The 16,607-nt window shown below is 51.4% G+C and overlaps 1 protein-coding gene and 1 long non-coding RNA gene across 23 annotated transcripts in view; both read left to right on the top strand.

The window, feature by feature from the left end:
• ZMYND8 (zinc finger MYND-type containing 8) overlaps positions 1-3,551 on the top strand; it is a 143,264-nt gene extending 139,713 nt beyond the window's left edge. For all 22 annotated transcript variants that reach the window (XM_038572520.1, XM_038572531.1, XM_038572524.1 and 19 more), the window contains one exon: positions 1,945-3,551. In XM_038572520.1, the coding sequence (XP_038428448.1) occupies positions 1,945-2,169 (225 nt within the window). In that variant the 3' untranslated portion in view covers positions 2,170-3,551. The remainder of the gene's footprint in view (positions 1-1,944) is intronic.
• A 5,268-nt stretch (positions 3,552-8,819) lies between these two features.
• On the top strand, positions 8,820-11,608 carry LOC111092042. The gene is made up of 2 exons (XR_005377394.1): positions 8,820-9,393; positions 9,783-11,608. It is a non-coding gene; the product is annotated as an uncharacterized LOC111092042 (long non-coding RNA).
• The last annotated feature ends 4,999 nt before the right edge of the window (positions 11,609-16,607 follow it).

Below are 16,607 nucleotides of genomic sequence, written 5' to 3'. Positions count from 1 at the left end.
ATCACCGAGGCTCGTGGGGTACGGGGATTACGTGTCTGTTCTGGAACAGCCATACCTTCTCCTGGAGTTTCTGTTTTGTCCTTTTGTCATACTTGCAATTATTTCTGCACTAAGCTCTTCACTGTACCCGTTACCCCTTATGTTTTTGAAAGTCCTTTCATATCATTAATTTTTAAGATATTTAAAATTTAATTAATTATTCATGAGAGACACAGAGAGAGGCAGAGACAGAGGCAGAGGGAGAAGCAGGCTCCCTGCAAGGAGCCCGATGTGAGACTTGATCCCAGGACCTCTTGGGATCAGGTCCTGAGCCAAAGGCAGACACAACCACTGAACCACCCAGGTAGCCCATCATTTTTTTTTTTTTTTTTTTTTTAAAGATTTTATTTACTTATTTTGAGAGAGAGAGAGAAGGAGAAGCAGAACCCTGCTGAAGCAAGGAGCCGTATGGGAGCTCGATCTTAGGCCCCCGGGATCATGACCTGAGCCAAAGGCATAAGCTTAACCAACTGAGCCCCCCCAGGTGCCCCATGTCACTGATTTTTTTTTTTTTTAAATGTCACTGATTTTTGATGCTTCGGTTTCAGGTGTTGTTTGTTAGGGTCCCGTCATTGTGGCTGAGGACATTGGCTCCCCAGTACCTCGTCTGTAGCCCCTTCCTCAGTCCTGACCACAGCAAGTTCCTCGTCCACCCTGCCCCACCCTGTCCTGGGTGGTAGAGGAGTTCTGATTCCCCCGAAATAATCCAATCCCTTGAGTGATGCTCTCCACCTTACTGTGGTTCTGGCATCTCTGTTTTCCCCTGGTTGAGCCAGGCTGTCGTCAGAGTTCGTGGTTCTGAGAATTGTGCTTTCAAAATGCTTAAGAATCCATGGCTCACAGAGTTGCTTTTAGGTCCTTGTGCACCTTAGCTCCCACCTGTCATGCCGTGCTGCGGCCAGTGACCCTGCTCGCGGTTTAACGGGCACGTTCAGAAAGCCCTAGTCCCCTGTGAGTCCCTGGGTCTGGAGAATGGAGAGGTGGATGAAGCAGCTCACAGTTCTGATCTGGTCCCTTCCTTGCTCACTCTCATTCTGTCTCTGAGCCTGGCAGCTGTTGGCTTCTTTCAGTTAAATACTATCATCCCACCTCAAGAAATTTAAAACAAAGGCTCATCCCAGGCTCTGAACCTGGCAGATGATCCGGGGCGTGATGGGGTCTTGGCAGCGTGCTGATGGGTCTCTCTGTCTGCCACACCCGCCTGCGCTGGGCTGCGTGACAGCTTACAGACCCCTTGTTTGGCTCTTCCATGAACTTCCTCCTGTCTTCCTCAGCCACTGTTCAGCTTCTTGTGGTGCACGCATCCTCGAAGCTGTCCTGGGTCTTACCTCCAGTTCTGTGTCCTTCAGTGACCTCTCGGTGTCCTCCTGCCAGGAGGCAGTGAGTCTTGTATTTCCAGCTGGATGTAACCATCCTTTCCTGCAGGTGGTTTGGTTATAGGTCTGTTTTCAAGTTGTCTATAAATTGATTAAAGAAAACACTGATAGAAGGCAGTAAATCAAATGCCAAATTTTGGTGCCTCTTTCAAAGAGGCCAGGCTCTGGTGCAGAAGAGCCTGGGGTGTTCGGTGTCGTTGTGTCGTGTCACACGGGTACACGGTTCCAGGTACCTCCCTTGGCACTTCTGTACCTTCCTCACCCAGCTTGGTTCTCCATCATGTGACACCCTACTGTTTTTCTGATTGGCTGTTGAATCCTAAAATGCTAAGTCATTCTGTCTTTGTACTCTGGAGACCCCCACATGTAGCAGAGTAGGTGATGGCACTGGTCTTGCTGCCCGGAGCGGGAGGGCAGAGCGGCGGCCCAGATAGGAGGCCGCATGTGCGGGCCCAGCGGTGGGCCACTTCTGCCTTGGTGGAGGTGGCTGGAGTGCTCAACACCCCTTTCTGTTGCTTTTCCCCTGCAGACCATTCCCGGAGCAGTAAGTCTAGTTGCTGGAGCGGCAGCGACGAGAAGCGAGGATCCACACGCTCCGAGCACAATGCCAGTTCCAGTTCGAAGAGTCTCCTCCCGAAAGAGTCTCGGCTGGACACCTTCTGGGACTAGGGACAAGTCACGACACAAGCCACCCACCCCGTGGAGGAAAAAAAAGCCAGACACCAGGGCAATAGGAAGCAGTAAAGAAACGTGAGGCAGAAGAGCCCCCTTCCGACTGCAGAGCTCCAGACACGTGGACTTGGCCTTTGCCCTTGGCGCAGAGGGCAGCCTACACTACATAGCGTCCGGCATTAGCATCAGCTGAGGACTCTGACCCACACGAAACCTATGCTTTAGCTGTAAATAATGTACAATTTGTGGATGTCCTTGAATCTAGAGTACCTTCTCCTTTTTATATTTGTATTGACTTTAACTTATAAAAAAAGAAAAAGAAAAAGAAAAACAATTAAAAAAACAAACAAAACAAAACAAAACAAAAACCCAACAACGAAAAGAATGTTTGGATGTTGGAAGAGGGATGGTCAGTCAGCCCGTCTGTCACCGAGGCGTGGAGACGGGGCCCTGGGGTTGTGGTAGCACAGCAGCCCTCGGCGCTGGATTGCCCCATGGGGAAGGGGAGGGGAGCGAGTCGTTTGCATTCAGACGTCTGTACGCAGCACATTGGGATCAGGAGTTCTGGCACAGATTCTGTGTTGTTGTGGGCACATCACACCAAGCCATTGGCCCCTTTCAGATACTACGTTCCTATGTTACAAAACGCAAGCTCTCTGGCCCAGAAGGGCACCCCGGGGCAGCTAGTTTATTTTGTGTGATTTCAATGATGACTACTCCTAAAAGGGAATAAGGTCCTTGTTTACAGAAGACAGAAGACAAGCCCCGCTCGGAGAGGAGAGGAGAGGACGGAGAAAGCGTTGAGTCATAAGCTCTGAAACAAAGAGAAGTCTTTTCTTTGCTTTGTGGTTCCTTTTAAAACACACTCACACATACTTGGTAAGCGATGCCGTGCTTCTTGGAAGCAAGCACTCAAAGGCAAGGTGCACGCAGAGGACATTTGAGTCTGGGATGAAGCATGTATGTATTATTTATACGATGGAATTTTGCGTTTTTATGTAAGCATGAAACAAAAGGCAGCGTGAGAGGAAGCAAGACAGCGGCCGCGCTGTCCGTTACACTACGTATACTGTAGTACCATTTTGTATGTTGTGTAAAACAAAACAAAAAAAGCATTGAACAAAGCAAAAGGTGATGTATGTATATGAGAAAATTAATTGTACGATATCATTCCAGTACATTTTGTTGTACATTTTAGTCCTGTTTACTTTCTCTTCATTGTTGATAAGAGGATGCGAACTGTGTACAGTTTCCAGCTAGTTACCCATATTAGAGAAGAACTACACAAAGAGTATTAGAAGAAAAAAAGAGAGAGAGAGAACATTTGTGAATTGCAGTTGTCAAAAAAAAAAAAAATAGCCTAGCTGGCCTTATTTGTGAAGCATAATTGCTTTTAGCATATGGAAGTATTTTTTCACATTTTCTTTGTATAAAATTTGTATTAAACTTAAATATCTTTTTTGATGATGGTGTTTCTTTGTGACTGAGCCAGTGGACTCGCACGGTATGCTCTTTTGGGTTCCGCCCCCCCCCCCCGATTTTTTCAGATTCTTCACCTTTTTTTAATTAAACTGTTTTTGGAAAAATGGCTTGGTCGTCCTCAAATTTGCAGTTTTCCGCTTGGTCGGGATGGCCGGGTCGGGTCTGCGTGACCCAGCAGAGGAGGTCAGGGACGTCTCCACAGGTGGTGGACACATGATAAGTTAGGGCTCCCAGTTGGGCGCCTTTTCTGGGAAGTCCAGTTCCTTGGAATTTATTGACAGGGACGCCAACCAGAAGGGAAATCCTGGTCCATCTTCGCAAGACAATGAGGGGAGGGGACGGCCTTTCCGTGGGCAGGGTGGGGGCCTGAAGCTTACAGGAGTGGCGTGGGCAGTGTGCGACCTCAGCGCGGCTCGGCTACACCCTGGTCATCTAACTTTCAGGGGTCATAATCTATGTATTTTTTCCAACCATTTTAAAAATGGCTCAGCTCATGGGCCTTCTAAAAGCAGGGGATGGGCTGGATTGGCCCGCAGGCCATTTGCTGAGCACTGCTGGGGAAGGAACAAAATGGGGACATTTTAAAATAACACTGAGGGGGCAGCCCTGGTGGTACAGAGATTTAGCGCCGCCTGCAACCCAGGGTGTGATCCTGGAGACCCGGGATCGAGTCCCACGTCAGGCTCCCTGCATGGAGCCTGCTTCTCCCTCTGCCTGTGTCTCTGCCTCTCTCTGTCTCTCATGAATAAATAATATCCTTTAAAAGAAAAATAACACTGAGGGGTGAAGGTGGCTACTCTCCCTGGACCATGCTGGGGCTTCTCAGGAGGTGATGTTTGACCTGAGACCCAAATGAAGAGCTGGCTGTGGGGAGATGAAGTGGGTGAGCATCCCAGACGGGCTAGCAGGCACAAAGGCCCTGGGGTATTATTATACACTGTGAGCTTGACATGCCTGATGAGCTGGGGTGTGGCTGACAGGTGGAGAGGGCCCTGGATGTCCGTGGTCCGTGGTGCAAGGCGTTTACCAGGTGGGTGTGGGCCACCCTAATGTGAGCTGTCGGGCTCTTGTGGAAACAGGCCCAAAGGAGTAACTAGCTTCAGGCCACGAAGCTGGTGAAAGATTCTAATTAGACTCCTATTGAATGCTTTTTCCAATTAGTGGGGCATTGTTAATTTTTGAGTTAAAAATATTTTCAAAAATAAAATCTTAAAAAAAAAAGGGATGCCTGGGTGGCTCAGTTGGTGAGTCTGCCTCCGGCCCAGGTCGTGATCCTGGAGACTCGGGATCGTGCCCACGTCAGGCTCCCTGCATGGGGCCTGCTTTTCCCTCTGCCTGTGTCTCTGCCTCTCTCGCTGTCTCTCATGAATAAATAAGATCTTTAAAAATATATATTTTCAGCTTCTGTTCGCTGGGCCTTGCCTTCTCATGTTAAGACCACAGAGGCGGTGGACACAGCCCCACTTTAGGGGCTGAGGCTGTGAGCAGGACAGTGTCGCCCCCTGTTTTTTCAGCTCCTGCAAACTAGCCCGTCTGGCCCCCGGGCCCTTGCACTTGCTGTGCCCTTGGCCTGGCATACCTTTCTGTGGCTGGCATCTTGGATGGTCTTTCAGGTGTCACTTCTGAAGCAACCACTGCCTCCCTTGTTGCTCTCTGTCCCAGCCTCGTCCTAATTTTCACATCCTTGAGCAAAGTTCTTACACAGTTATGACTTCCTCTTGGGCGGCCCACTCACAGGGTTGCTGGGTAAGGGGATGGGCGGCCCGGCTCACCGCTGTGTCCCCAGGGCTTGCAAGGAACAAGGCTTCTGGCCGGGGTGATGTTTGAGCAGGGCAGCCTCAGCCTTCCTCCCGCTGAGGTCTCCCAGCACCCTGGCCCTGCACCCAGGGGTCTCAGCTACAGACTCCCAGGGAAGGAAGCACCCGAGGAGGAAGTGGCTTACTCAGTGGTAGAGACATTGGTGCTTTAAAAAATTTTTTGTTTTAAAAAAGAATTTATTCATGAGAGACACAGAGAGAGAGGCCAAGACACAGGCAGAGGGAGAAGCAGGCTCCTTGCAGGGAACCTGATGCAGGATTCGATCCTGGGATTCCAGGATCATGACCCGAGCTGAAGGCAGTCGCTTAGTCCCTGAGCGACCCAGGCGTCCCAAACATGTTGACCATTTATTTGACTACGTGCGTGCATCGCCTTTGGGGTGACCTGGGTGTGCTCCCGGTGCCCCCACCCCCACTCCCGGGCCCCCTCCCGCGCACCCCCCAGGCTGTGCATTTGCAGGCGCCTCTTCTCTCCCTTGGGAGGCAAGACGACAGGGCATGTCGCAGCCTCCGGGCACGGCTCCTGCGCCCCAAGCGCTGTCCCCAGGGGCCCCAGGGCGTCCTCCAAGGCTGCACCGGCGGGTCTGTGAGTGGCCAGACGCGAGGGGGAGCACCCCTCTTCCGACAGGGCCTCGCGGCATTTCCGGATGCCCGAGGACGCAGTGGGGTCGGCCACGGTGCCCGCCACATCTTGGCGACCGCCCCGCGCGGGGCAGGACCCGCGGCGACCCGGAACGCGACCGGGCACTCTCGCCACCTGGCGGCCGTCGCCCAGAACTGCAGCCCCGGAGCCGGAGCCGGAGCCCGAGCCGGGCCCCGGGGACACAGGTGAGCCAAAGCCCTTCGCTCAGGTGGCAGCTGCTGACCGAGCTCTGTGTCTGAAGTAAGCACTGAACAAACCCAGGGCGGCCTCTGTCCTCATCTGTGTGACATTCCCCCGGGGAAGCAGCCACATATGCCTCGAATACAGTCCCCGGTGGGGCCGACGTGCTGCAGGGCGCTGAGCCCCGTGGAGGGCAGGTGCCTAGATGGGGAGCCTGGGGTCGGCCTCTCCGGGGAGCTGGCCTTTGAGCAGAAACCCGGAGGAGGGGGTCCCGAGCCCCGATGACCAGGGCGGCGGTGGTTCGTGCTGGGGGAACCCTAGAGGCACCTGGGGAGATGTAAAGTAACAAATTCGCTAAATGCCGAGACCCTACCCGCTTTCCCGGAATGATGTCATCTGGCTCTCCGAGGTGGGGTTTGCGCATCCGTCATTTAAAGCTTCTCAGCTGATCCTAATGGGCAGCCAGAGCCGAGTGCCACTAGCCTGGTTGGAAGAACATTCCGAGTAGAAGGAAGGACAAATGTAAAAGGCCGGAGGCCAGGACCTGGCATCTTCCAGGAAGAAAAGGCAGGCCAGTGAGGCCAGAACAGAGGGATCCCAGGTGGGGGCGGGGCTGATGGGCTCAGAGAGGGGGAGTGGGAGGCCCGGGTGTTCCCTGGGATCCAAAATGGATGAGAAGCCAGGTGGGGTTTGTTTTTTTTTAATAGCTTTATTGAGATATAATTCATATACCATACAGTCTACTCATTTGAAGAGTGTAATTCAATTTTTGGTATAGTACATAATTAATTTAAAAATTGTAGTAAAAAAAATATATATAACAAAATTTGCCCTTTTAGCCATTAAAAAAAAGATTTTACTTATTTAAGAGAGGCAGAGACAGGCAGAGACAGGCAGAGAGAGGCTGGCTCCCGATGTGGGGCTCGATCCTGGGACTCCGGGATCACGCCCTGGGCTGAAGGCTCAACCACTGAGCCACGCCGGCGCCCCTAGCCATTTGTAAGTGTACAATTCAGTGGCATTAATCAGAGTTGTGTTTTGAACATAGAAATGTTTTGCAGACTTCAGCTTCCCTATCAGGGCACATCAGGACACCCAAGTCCAGGGAACAAGGGTCACCCACCACATTCCTCCCAGCGTCCCCGGGTGGGCTCAGCGCCTATGCCGAGCTCCGTGCGGAGGGTTTTCCATGCGGTTACCTTTTGGTCTTCATGATAACCGCAGGGGGCAGGCCGAGGGAAATGACTCGCCCAGGGTCACACAACAGGTTGGCGCCAGAGCCAGGATTCAAACCGAACCACCCAATTCCCAAATTAGGGTCGTTGACCCATCAGACGACACTGCCCCCAGGCCTGCGGCACGGTGGCCAGTTTACAAGATGCCTCCCGGGGTCCCCTCTTTCCCTGACTCCCCTCCACTGTCCACGGGGGTGGGTCTGGTTCTGCTCTTCATGCGGCTGGAAAGCACACTCGAGGCCTCCATGAATTGAAAGGGGGTCGGGGTTTCAGCTGCAAACACCACTGTAGCTAATCTGGCAAGAGAGGAATTTATTAAAGGGTATTACAGGGCTCACAGGTGCCCGGGCGGGAGGACCGGCTGCGAGCGCACAGCCCCAAACGAGGGCCGAATTACACAGCAGGCCCTTCCCGTCACTGCCGCGGGGCCCACACATGGCAACTCTCGCCAGTGACACTGGGCGTGTCCCTCCTGCCTCCTTGCTACGCTGGATCCCACACCTGAGAATGCGCTTTGCAGAATGCGCTTTGCAGAATGCGCTTGCAGAACGCCACCGCTTCCACCCGCAGGGCCTCTGCCCCGGGCAACCCAGGTCCTCGGGCCTGGTCCGCCGGAGCCGAAATGCCACTCGGGGTATTTGATTGGCTGAGTCTCCAGCTGGGGCTCTCTGATTGGCTGAGTCTAGGTCACATGCTCCCGTCCTGGCTGCAAGGGAGGCTGGGAAGGCGGGGTTCGGGTGGCTTCGGCGGCCGACTCCTGAGCTTGGAAATTGCCCGAGCGAAAGGCCTGGGGTCGGCACGGGCACGGCCGGCGCCCGCACAGAGCTGCCCAGAGTCGGTCAGGCCGCCAGTTGTCGGGAGCGGGCACAGCCGGAGGGCGGGGCAGTAGGCCTGCGGCCCTGGTCGCCGCGGGGTCGGCTAGGCTGGAACTACATTTCCCAGAATCCTTTTCCTGGAACGGTGCCGAGTTAGGATCGCCCCAGAGGGGGGACAAGTGTGAGGTCCTGAAGGCGGAAGGGAAGCTGCGGCCTCTCCTCCGGCAGGGTTGCCGTGGCCGGCCGTGGCCCGGGACTCCAGCCCGCCCTTGCTGTCGTGTGTGCCGCACGCGCGTCTGGGGCTGACTCCTGGCCGCCGGCAGCCGGCCCGCCCCCGGGGTGCCTGCTGCAGGGCCGCGGTTCCCAGCAATCCCGCCCCGCGGCTCAGGTTGCCGCCTTGGTGACCCCGGGCGCCGCCCTTCCCCAGGTGCTCTGGCCCGTGGGCCACGTGGGGCTGCTTCCCTGCTTGGATCCGACACGCGGTGCGAGTTCAGGGCCTCAGGAGGCGGGCTGGGCCGTGCCGTGCGGGGGCCGGGCTGCTGCTCCCGCGGGCCGCCGCCGCTTCGCTCGGGTCCGCACCTGCAGGCCGGGCCCTGTGTGCAGCTCCGCCGCCTGACTCAGTGCAACCGCAGCTGCCTGTGGCTCCTGCGTGCTCCAGACCCCCGGCTGTACGGGAGCCTGGAGGAGATGCTCAGCTTCCCGGCCTCTCCACTCAGGAAGGTGCAGCAGAAGGAGCAGCTATGGTTGAAGGCCGAGCAAGTCATTTCTCACCCAGATTGGGGCTGGGGATCAAACCCTGGGCTCAGCCTGCCCCAGGCTCCCTTCAGGGCATGATATTAATGGAAAACTAGTCCCTCCGTGGCCCAGCAGGTGCCCAGCAGGTGCCCAGCAGGTGCCCAGCAGGTAGCCAAGACCAGGTGGGCAGGGCTCTGGGCAGCTTGTTAGGTTGCCCAGTACGGACTCTCGAGTACCGACCTCGGTCCGCTTTGGTGAATGGAGAAGGCGGCTTCACTTACACAGCATCTTTTACGTTCCAGGCAATTTATGTGCTCCGAATCCTCATAACCTGGATTTTGCTGCTGAAGAAACCAGACCCAGAGAGGTCGAGGAAGCTACCTGAGGTCACACAGCTAGGTAATGGCAGAAACGACTTGAACCTAGTCTGATGAGAGAAACGAATGTCTGCTCTTAACCATTACTGTCTTTGTCGTCATTAGAGAAGCTTTTGTGTAAAAGCCCCTTCCCTTCCTCCCTTCCTTATTAGGCACCCATTCTCTGCTGGGCATTTCAGGCACCAGGGACACTATGGACAAAGAGAGGTAGCCACGGGGTAGTGATAAGATGGGAGTTGCCAACTCTGCTCCCAGGACCAGGTGGAAGGCAGACACTAGTGAAGCCGGTTGGGGGAGAGTGGACACAGACATGTGTTTTTTTTTTTTTTTTTTTTTATATCAAACATCTGTTTTCTTGAAACTTGTAGTTCTTTTGGTTTAGTTCTTTTTTTTTCCTTCCACTTTTGATAGAAAAATACGTCTTCACTATGACAAAAAACAGCTGCCATGTGTGATGGTAGGTGGCGTGTCCGTGGCAAATGGCGAGCCTGGAGACCAGTGACAGTAGCAGGGCAGTTGTGGAGCGGCTCCAGCTGATTGTGTGCCCCTGTGGGCTCAGTGTCGCCATATCCTCTGCTTTTTTGGGGGAGAGAAGTTGAAAATGTGAATTTTGAGTTAAATCTCTCAAGCTTTAAATAGTTGGATCAACGTTTGAAAGCCTAATGTGATGAGCAGTGAAACATCTCTGGGGGCCAGATCTGGGCTGTGAGCCACCAGTTGGCAGCCTTGGGCCGAAGAGCAATGATTTAGCAAAGATGCTGGGTTGGGGTCTGAGCTCGGCCACATTCCGGTTGCCAGGTCAGAGGCAAACCACAACACCTCTGTGGGCCTCGGTTTCCCCCTCTGTAACGTGGGGCTTGTGAAAACCACAGTTCATTGGATGATGTGTATTGATTAAAAGCACAACAGAACGGGATGGAGGATAACAGGACACATCAGGGGTAGGCATCGCTTAGTGAAGCCCATTTTAGACACACAGTGTGGACACATTCGTACTTACGTGCACATACATAGATGTATGCTCTCCTTGGTTTGATGTAATACGCGCCCCTCACTGTGGAGCACAGTCAGAAAAGTCTAAAAGCCACTGTGCTAAGTCCTGGTCACGTCTGCACGCATTCAGTGCTGTCTGCAACCTGTGAGGTCGGTTCTATTGTCACCCCCATTTTACAGCTGAAAAGTGAAGTTCAGAGGGATGAAGCTCCCACAGGTAGGAACAGGAAGAGCTGGGATTTAACCCAAGGCCGAGATCCTTCCCCTCCAGCAGGGCCACGGGTGCTTGGGGGATGGAATGAGCTAACGCAGGTCAAGGCCTTAGCCCAGTGCTGGGGACACAGCAGGTACTTAGTGTGAGAGGCAGGGCTCGCGTCTGCAGCTTCTCCTTCAGCCACACCAGGTGGCCAGCAGGATCCAAGGGCCAGATGGAAGAGGCCGCGACTCTGCCAACACCGCTACCCGTGGAGGGGGCGGCGTCTGCAAGGGCATCTCACCCACAGCCAGAGTTTACCAACTACTCATTTTGTGCCGGATACTTCATGCTGAATTTTATGATCGGTATTTGGCTGGAGTCAGCTTATCACTATCCCTGCATGAACTTCAGGATATAAAAATAAATCCCGATGGTTTTTCAGACTGTGGTTACATGCACATTATTAGAGCAGCTTGTTCTTTCAACTCCCAGGGCTGTGGTTGCAGATTGCTCTTCAGGCCACCATAGTGTCCACTTGCCTCTACACTGGGATCCCCACTGCGGCCACCGTGGGTCAGCTTATCGACTCTTAGGCCTGAACATGTTGATGGCGCTGCCATTGGGTCAAAGAAATCCCGGAAGCATGGGGATGGCCTGATGGCAATACTTTCTGGATCCTTTCAAGGGTGGCCCTGCATGGTTTCCAGGCCGGACTTCGGGTGGCACCTGCCTGCGGGTGGGCCCAGCTGTGGGGTCGCACTGCCCTCTGGTGGTCACCGGTGGGCATAGCTCTGCCAGCACTGAGTGGGCATGAATGGGGCGGAGAGTGGGCTGGGAGGACGCATCAGGGATCAGGATAGGGGTGGAATGTGAGTAGAGGCTGGGAAAGGCCTCCAGGAGCCTTTTTGGGGTCCTGGAAGCCTCTTCCATCTTGATCTGGACTGTGGTTACCCAAATATAATCCTGTGTAAAAATACATCAAGGTGCATGCTTGAGCTCTGGGCGCAAACTGTATGATTATAACATGAAATTTAAACCTCTCCTTTAAGTTCATGAGGAATCCTTGTTTTTTGTTTTTTTTTTTTAAACATTTTATTTATTTATTCATGAGAGACAGAGAGAGGCAGAGACACAGGCAGAGAGAGAAGCAGGCTCCATGCAGGGAGCCTGATACAGGACTCGATCCCAGGACCCTGGGATGATACCCTGAGCTGAAGGCAGATGATTAACCACTGAGCCATCCAGGCATCTCAATCCCCGTTGTTTTTGACTGGACACCCTAATTCCATCATTCCCCCTCCAAACCATTCTCCCCACGGCAGCTAGAGTCATTTTTTAAAATGCCAATCAGATCATGCCATTCTCCTGCTTAAAGCCCTCTGGTGTGTTCTCACTGGATTTAGAATGCAATCCAGACTCTGGTAAAATCCCAAATCCATGTCCAAAAGGATCCGAGCACATCTGCCTGGGCCTTCCCATCTGACCCTGTGACCTTTGACCTTGCCCCCAGCCTTTCTCTGCTTTCCCTCCAGCTGGAAAGCTTTGCTTGCCCACAGCTCTGTACTTCCTCATCTCCCCTTGGAGTGCTTGCCCTGGATTTTGGATTTCCTCCCCACGCAGGCCTGAGCTCCAGTGCCACCTGCTCAGAGGTGACCAGGCTGTCCGCAGTGTCCCCACACCATCCAGTTACTCTGTGCTACATCACTCTGAAGCTTCCTTCTGCACTCTGGCCAGTGTCCAAGAAGAGAGCAGCCCCCACAGCACTGACCCTGCAAGTCCATGGCGTATACTCTCAAGGTCACCATCTCAACCAGAACAAAAAGACAAGACCCCCAGTGACCTCCTGGACAAGGGGTGAACCCTGAATGTTTCACTGGGCAGATGCCATGATCTCTTTCAAAAGGTTGTTATTAGGGTCTCCCCTCCACCCCTTTTTAAAGTAGGCTCCACACACAGAGTGGAACCCAGTGTGGGGCTCGAACTCACGACCCTGAGATCGAGACCTGAGCTGAGATCAAGAGTTGGACGCTTAGCCTGCTGAGCCACCAGGATCCCCTTAGGCTGGCTTTTTGCAATTGGCTGGCTTAGGCCTTCCCCCCTTCCCCTCCCTGTTGAGGGTCTCACTGCTGCTTCTCTGCCGCCCTCTGGGTGGTTCTTGGAAGGGGACTTGGCTTGTGGCTCAAGCCTGTGAGCGGGGTGTGTCAAGGATCTGGGGAGTGTGTGCTGCTCCTCCCATGGGACAAGGCGGTGAGTGGGAAGGTCTGCATCTCACAGTGAATCCGCCTGGTCGTGTCGCTTCCCTCTGCAGGCAAGGTCAGCTCCATGGGGGGTCGGGAGTGCTTCTGCCTGTTTTCGTGTCCACATCCACAGGCCGAGAAGAGCACCTGGTAAAGGGCAGGCCCTGGTTTCACCTGGCCGAGTGGATGCAGGGACAGCACAGCTGCTCAGAAACAGGCAGGGCTTTATCAGGCGTCAGACTCAGACCCCTGAGACCACTGCCCTGCTTTGGGGGACGGTGGCTTGGCAGCGACAAGGCTTCCTGGGACAGGCAAGGAGGAAGCTGCTTGATTTCACAGAACAGCTTTTCTCAGCCTCACACTTGCACCCTGAGTCCCACAGCAAGGGGCTAGTGTTGCCGCTCAGGGAAACTGGCTAGAAACAAGCTACCTGCAGCTGCCTGGCTATGACCGAGAAGCCTCCAGAACTGACATCTGATCTTCAAGACATTCTTACAATAATCTCTTCACAGTATCCGATATATAGGGAAGGCACTCTCCTGCTCACCCACATGTCTGATAGTTCCTATGGGTCACTGTTAATTTCTTATATCTTCTTCCAAAATTTCTTCTTGCAACTATGATCATACAGGTTTTACTTTTTTCCCTCCATTTTTAAAAAGATTTATTTATTTATTTACTCATTTATTTATGATACACATAGAGAGAGAGAGAGAGAGAGGCAGAGACATAGGAGGAGGGAGAAGCAGGCTCCATGCCAGGAGCCCGACGTGGGACTCGATCCCGGGACTCCAGGATCGCACCCTGGGCCTAAGGCAGGCACCAAACCGCCAAGCCACCCAGGGATCCCCTTTTTTCCTCCACTTTTATATAAACAGTGGCATGTGCCACAGGCTGTTCTAAAACTGGCCTTTTTCACTTAGTGGTAGGTGTAGGAGACCTTCCCAGACTGATATGTGAGGAATAATCTTGTTCTTTTTCATGGTTGCATAGTATTCCACTATGAGGCCATATCATAATATAACCAGTTCATCGCTGATGGGTATTTGGGTTGTTTTCATTCTTTGCTTTGCTATTACAAACGATGTTGTAGAAAATAAATCTGTATGGAGTTTCACCCTACATATATATATATATACACACACACACATATATATACATATATATATACACATATATATGTGTATACACATATATATATACGTATATATAAATTCTCAGAAGTGGAATTGCTGGATAAAACTTACAAACTGGATAAATATTGCCAACTTTCCCTCCTCAGGACTTTTGCCAGTTTCAGCTTCCATCAGCAATCTATGAAGGGCCCCATAGCTCCAATGGTACTGTGAGTCATAAACCTTTTATATTTTCTCAATCTGATGTGGAAAGTGGTATCTCAATGTAAGTGTGAGATTATCTTTTCATAAGTTTAAGAAGTTCTATTTTTTAAAAGATTTTTAAAATTTATTTATTCATAGAGACACACACACAGAGAGAGAGGCAGAGACACAGGCAGAGGGAGAAGCAGGCTCCATGCAGGGAGCCCGACGTGGGACTCGATCCCGGGACTCCAGGATCACGCCCCGGGCTGCAGGCGGCACTAAACCACTGCACCACTGGGGCTGCCCAAAAAGTTCTATTTTTAAAAGATTTTATTTTTGAGTATTTGCTACACCCGTGTGGGGCTTGAACTCCCAACCCAAGACTGAGAGTTGAGTCTCTTGCTCTACTGATTGAGCCAGCCAGGTGCCCCAAGAAGCAGTTTTATTTTTTAAATCGAGCATGCAACATTTTGATCTCAGGGTTGTGGGTTTGAGTCCCATGCTGGATGGAGAGACTACTTAAAAAATAAAATCTTAGGGACGGCTGGGTGGTTCAGCGGTTGAGCGTCTGCTTTCAGCTCAGGGTGTGATCCTGGGGTTTTGGGATCGAGTCCTGCATTGGGCTCCCTGCAGGGAGCCTGCTTCTCCCTCTGCCTGTGTCTCTGCCTCTCTCTCTGTGTCTCTCATGAATAAATAAAATCTTAAAAAAAATACAATCTTAAAGTAAAATGTTTTATAGCCTTCAGGTATTTTACTTAAAAATGAAAAAAAAAATTTTTTTAAAGATTTTTATTTATTTTAGAGAGAGTGAGAGATAGAGAGAGCCTGAGCAGTGGGGAGAGGGAGAAGCAGGCTCCCCATTGGGCTGGGAGTCTGATGTGGGGCTCGATTCCAGGACTCTGGGATCATGACTTAAGCCTAAGGCAGATGCCCAACTGACTGAGCCATCCAGGTGCCCCAGATTTTATTATTTTTTTTTTACAGTAGTCTCTTCAGGGATACCTGGGTGGCTCAGCGGTTGAGTGTCTGCCTTTGGCTCGGGGTGTGATCCAGGAGTCCCAGGATCAAGTCTCCCATTGGGCTCCCTACATGGAGCCTGCCTCTCCCTCTATGTCTCAGCCTCTCTCTGTGTTTCTCATGGATAAATAAATAAAATCTTTTTTTTATAAATGTGTATTTATTTATGATAGTCACAGAGAGAGAGAGAGAGAGAGAGAGGCAGAGACACAGGCAGAGGGAGAAGCAGGCTCCATGCACCGGGAGCCCAATGTGGGATTCGATCCCGGGTCTCCAGGATCACGTCCTGGGCCAAAGGCAGGCGCTAAACCACTGTGCCACCCAGGGATCCCAAATAAATAAAATCTTAAAAAAAAGTAGTCTCTTCAATGTGGGGTTCAAACCTATAACCCCAAGATTAAGAGTCGCACATTCTACCAACTGAGCCAGTCAGGCATTCCTAGCCTTCTAGTATTTTGAAAGATTTGGTTGTTGATAACAATTGGTTTCTTAGAGCTCTTTATATATTAGGGAGATTAAATTTTGCTCTCGTCACATTTAAATTTCAATTTGACGTTTGTTTCCGCTATTTTTAAAATGAGTTTTTTAAAAAAAATTTATCACTTTTTCTCTGCAAATACCTTATTCAAATTTGTGTCCCTTGGGTCTGGGATACTGCTAATGCATTTTATTTTTATTTTTTTATGTTTATTTTTATAATTTTTAAATTTAAATTCAGTTCATTAACATATAGTGTATTGCTAATTTCAGAGGTTGAGTCAGTAATTCATCAGTCTTCTATAACACCCAGTGGTCATTACATCACATTCCCTCCACCCCTTCCCCTTCCCCTTCCCCTTCCCCCAGTAACCCTCAGTTTGTTACCTATGAATAAGAGTCCATTATGGTTTGTCTCTCTTGCTAGTGCATTTTATTTTTTATTTTTTTAAAGATTTATTTATTTATTTATGATAGAGAGAGAGAGAGAGGCAGAGACACAGGAGGAGGGAGAAGCAGGCTCCACGCTGGGAGCCCGACCCGGGACTTGATCCCGGGACTCCAGGATCACGTCCTGGGCCAAAGGCAGGCGCTAAACCGCTGAGCCACCCAGGGATGCCGCTAGTGCATTTTAGATGGTTGATTACCATCTGATGGAAAATGCCCCATTCCAGTTGTTGGTAATATGAACGACTGATTTCCTGAGGAGAAATCTGAGCCCATGTGATTTTACTACTACTACTAACACTATTATGTGCTATATAAGTTGGGATGCTTTTGGTTGCAAATTACTAAGGAAGAACCAACTCAAAATATTTAAACCATAAGGACATTTGTTAATTCACACAATAAGTTTAACCTATGTTTCCAAAACAGTTGTCCTTTTAAGAATTGATGCTGTATCAATGGGAATCTTCTACTCTCAGTCTGTGCACTATTGCCTATAAATGAAACCAAATGAAAGAGTCTAAAGATGGAGAGAAAGAGACTGAAT

The sequence above is a fragment of the Canis lupus genome, chromosome 24 (assembly GCF_011100685.1).
Source record: "Canis lupus familiaris isolate Mischka breed German Shepherd chromosome 24, alternate assembly UU_Cfam_GSD_1.0, whole genome shotgun sequence".
Lineage (NCBI taxonomy): Eukaryota > Metazoa > Chordata > Mammalia > Carnivora > Canidae > Canis > Canis lupus.
The sequence above is the reverse complement of the archived record's forward strand: the minus strand, read 5'-3'. Positions and strand labels throughout refer to the sequence as shown.